This window comes from Rhamphochromis longiceps, linkage group LG20 (assembly GCF_057381845.1).
Source record: "Rhamphochromis longiceps isolate RC_006_pf linkage group LG20, R_longiceps_female_GT1.1, whole genome shotgun sequence".
Classification (NCBI taxonomy): Eukaryota; Metazoa; Chordata; class Actinopteri; order Cichliformes; family Cichlidae; genus Rhamphochromis; species Rhamphochromis longiceps.
The window spans coordinates 31503699-31507202 of record NC_140576.1 but is presented as its reverse complement, the minus strand read 5'-3'; the positions used below and the strand labels follow the sequence as shown (position 1 = coordinate 31507202).

Below are 3504 nucleotides of genomic sequence, written 5' to 3'. Positions count from 1 at the left end.
TGGTTGCCAGGACATCTTTGTAAAATAGATTTTGTAAACTCAATGGATATTTTTGCTGTTTAAATAAAGATTTTTTTTAAAAAGTTGTTAACTATAACCCTTGACATACAATAGATATATTACTAATCCAAAGATATTAATGAATGATTAACAAAAAATAGATTCCAGTCATATTCAAAACAAAACTGACTCAGCTACATTGTTTACATTTGAATTCTAGATCATTTAGACTTTTTGGAAATAAACATCCTTGATTGTTAGCAGCATTAAATCGGTCTACACAGCTGACATGGACATTTTGAAATTTTGTTTCTCTTTCTTCTTTCTGCTACACAGTTCAACAGTCGGAGAGGACACAGGTGAGAGAAAATGTTCTTATGCTGGGTTCGTATCCATTAGCAGACAGCAATACTGGAGCTGACACAGGAAGTATGAAATTTGTGATTTTCCTGTTCTCTGTTATAAAGTATGAATTATTGAGTTTCTATGCACTGCAGATGAGAAGGATAAAATGACAGTTTCACGCCATAAAAGCGGCACTTGTTAATTGAAAGCACAGCCGTGCTGCAGAAATGTTCTGTTGTGTCTGCACCATGCTTCATTAAGCATGACATTTAATGTGACAGCAGCTGATTTCAGTGTAGGGTCACGTTGCCATGTTGTTGGTTAGACTGGTGGTCTTCCTTGAGTTTATGCACCGCTTTTAGTAGTTTGTGTCATGGCTGTTTAGTGGCGGAAGACATTGATGTCCAACAACTGGAACGTTTAGTGGAGATGCTGACACCTAGGGAGTGTGAGGACCTCCTGTCTGCCCTCTCTCACCCAGAGGAAAACATATTTGAGCACCTTCAGCGCCTCTCGCCAGAAAAAAATCTCCTAGGTCTCCAGCCTCGAGCCAAGAGAGAGACGCCTTCTGCTCTAGGTTAGCTAAACTTCTACATCTGAGGATGACAGCAACACATAAGTCACAAGCTTCTTATTTATACATTAAACATTAAGTGTCACTCTTCATTTCAATGCAAAAATAAGTTATAGAACAAATAATGCAAAGTTAACTTTTTAGCGAGAGATGAAAAGACGCTATGAGCTGTAATAAGGTATAAAGACAAAGCGCACCTTGAAACCTGTCTGTTTCTCACACAGCCAGCTCAGCTTAGAGAGTTTCTGGCAGCAAACTGACAGTCAAAGAAAAGTCTTTCTGAGGGCCATATGTTTTGTGTTTACTAGATAGTGAAGCCCAGTGCCAAACGGCCCTGACAGACTGGCTGCTGAGGTACGGCAAGGAGACCTACTATGACAGGCTTTCACGTGCCTTGCATCACATCGGCAGAACAGACATCGCCACTGGTGAGAATAATGGTGACTCCTGCCTCCTGTAGCATGGAATCATTTATTTTTAAACAGAACAACTGTGTTGTGCTACTAATGTAGTGGTTTTCAAATTAAAATGGCTGACTTTTTATACACAGTACAGTGTTGTTGATAGGAACAAATCCCTATGAGCAGACATCACAGCATATAATTGCTGTATAATTGCTTCATTACTCTGAGATTTATTTTAATTGGAACTTCAAAAGTGGCATATTTTGCAGAATGCCAGTCGTTGGCATGTGTTGCAGTCCAGTGTGCACACAAGTCCACAGCCGAGTGGCGTTGGGTAGAGGGAGGTGTAAATGATCTGACAGAGGACTCAGTGGAGCTGACACCAGCCACAGAACAAACCATCTGCTCCTTTCATCAGCAGCTTTGGAGTGAAAAAAAGACAAGGAAAGGATAGGAAGAGATGAGCTGGAGTTTGGGGTGGGGTGGAGTGGGGGCCTTGATGGAAAAGCCTGGATGCAAAATGTAGCAATTATCTTACACTTGATTGCATTTCTGAAGAGCTCTACTCATACATCAAAACCTGAGAGATTCATTTTGTTTTATTCTGAAGGACAGCAGGAGCTCTCCTGCTAGAAGTAATTATGGTCATTGCAAAAAAACAACAATCAAATCCAATTTTACAATCTTTTATAGGATACGTAAACACATTTATACCTTGAGATGCAGAGAAATAATGATCGCTTGTGTTATTTTGTCTTCACAGAAGTGGGGAAGAACATCAACCAGGACAAAGCCCTGAGCCTGAAGCGCTATGTTGAAGATTATCACAAATATGTCAACTCTTTAAACTTTGTTTCAGACACAAAACACCAAAAGCGCGGACACCAGAGGGTCAGAAAAAGAACGGGTATGATCACTTAACTCAAAGCTTGAATTTTTCACTTTTGAGCTTGGTAGATCATAAAACAGGAAAACATGATAGACAACTAAGTCTTAGCAACTGTGTCCATGCTAAGCCCAGATCTGTGACTACAGATGTCCAAAGGAGATTTCTGGGTTATTCCTCTGGAGACTCCATGAATGACAAATGGTATAATGTTTCACTGAACCCTGAATCTATTAAGTGTTTAGATGAGATGACAGATTAGATTTGGTGGTCGTGGGCATGCTTCCAGCTCATTACTTCTCAGTATCAACACTCTCGCTATACAAGTAATATTTCCCAGGACAGTTAGGAAACCCAAAATGTAATTATCACCTGTCCATTTCGTCAGTCTCCTGGGTGCTTCATTCAAGTTAAAACTTGACAGAAATGCTCCCATAATCCTTTGAGATGGTAAGTGTGTCTGTCCTGTTTGTGCTGTGTGTGTGTCTGTGTGTGTGTTAGTTAGCGATCTGACATGGCGTGACCTGGATCTGATTGTGGAGCAGGTTCGCGTCCCTCCGTACCAGAAGGGGCCTTTGGATGTAGCTATGCCAGTATTGTACGGTCTTCTGTTGGGCTTCGGGGGCACCTTGCTCATAGGCACAGCTTTACTCCTCGTCATTGTCCACATTTCTCATGGAAGGCTTCAGAACTGTCACTCCAGAGCCACCAGCAGTTCCAGCAATAAAGCCATGTAGTTTGGGGAGCTTCTGGAATGTCAGATGTAAACATTCCAATTATCAAAAATGAAATAAGTGTACAAAAATAAAAGCTGAACATATTTTGTCTTCTTTGGTTTTGCTGTTCTGGTAAGTCCTGCAGAGAAATATGCCTGAAACATTCAATCATCACCAGAACCAATGCAGGACCTAAATATCGATTCTAAATCACTACTGCTAATTATGATAAATGTGACAAGCATAATGTAGTTTGAGATCAAATAATTATCCTTGTGTGTATTGCTAGACTGGTAAGTGTTATTGTCTTGCCAGTGGGTAGATGACTGGTACTGTGACAGATGCGCTGGAACCCAGCCCTTACACCAAAGGTTGTTCCAGTGTTACTGTGATAGTGATGCCACCTTCCATTTCCCCTCCAAGTGACGGCAACGTGCCCGTCTGGCATCGAAGAACAACTAATTATCCAGCCTGGCGCCTGCTTCCCCGGAGCCTGCCGATACCTCCACAGGCAATCCAAAAGACTAATAACAATGACAATGCTAGCAGACAATGGAGCACTCATTGTGATGGCAGCTT

At 41.3% G+C, this 3504-nt stretch overlaps 1 protein-coding gene across 1 annotated transcript; it reads left to right on the top strand.

The window, feature by feature from the left end:
• The first annotated feature begins 289 nt into the window (after nucleotides 1-289).
• On the top strand, nucleotides 290-3017 carry tmdd1 (transmembrane and death domain 1). Its single transcript, XM_085393863.1, has 5 exons — nucleotides 290-359; nucleotides 731-922; nucleotides 1228-1347; nucleotides 2087-2230; nucleotides 2711-3017. The coding sequence occupies exons 1-5, from the start codon at nucleotides 290-292 to the stop codon at nucleotides 2944-2946; spliced, it is 762 nt and encodes a 253-aa protein (XP_085249989.1). The 3' UTR covers nucleotides 2947-3017.
• Nucleotides 3018-3504: the final 487 nt, after the last annotated feature.

What these genes read in the sequence shown, in the direction of transcription:
- tmdd1 (XM_085393863.1), top strand. Translation starts at nt 290, where the DNA reads ATGGACATTTTGAAATTTTGTTTCTCTTTCTTCTTTCTGCTACACAGT. An exon ending in AACAGTCGGAGAGGACACAG is followed by an intron (nt 360 to 730) that starts GTGAGAGAAAAT and finishes ATGGCTGTTTAG; the next exon opens with TGGCGGAAGACATTGATGTC. An exon ending in AGAGACGCCTTCTGCTCTAG is followed by an intron (nt 923 to 1,227) that starts GTTAGCTAAACT and finishes TGTGTTTACTAG; the next exon opens with ATAGTGAAGCCCAGTGCCAA.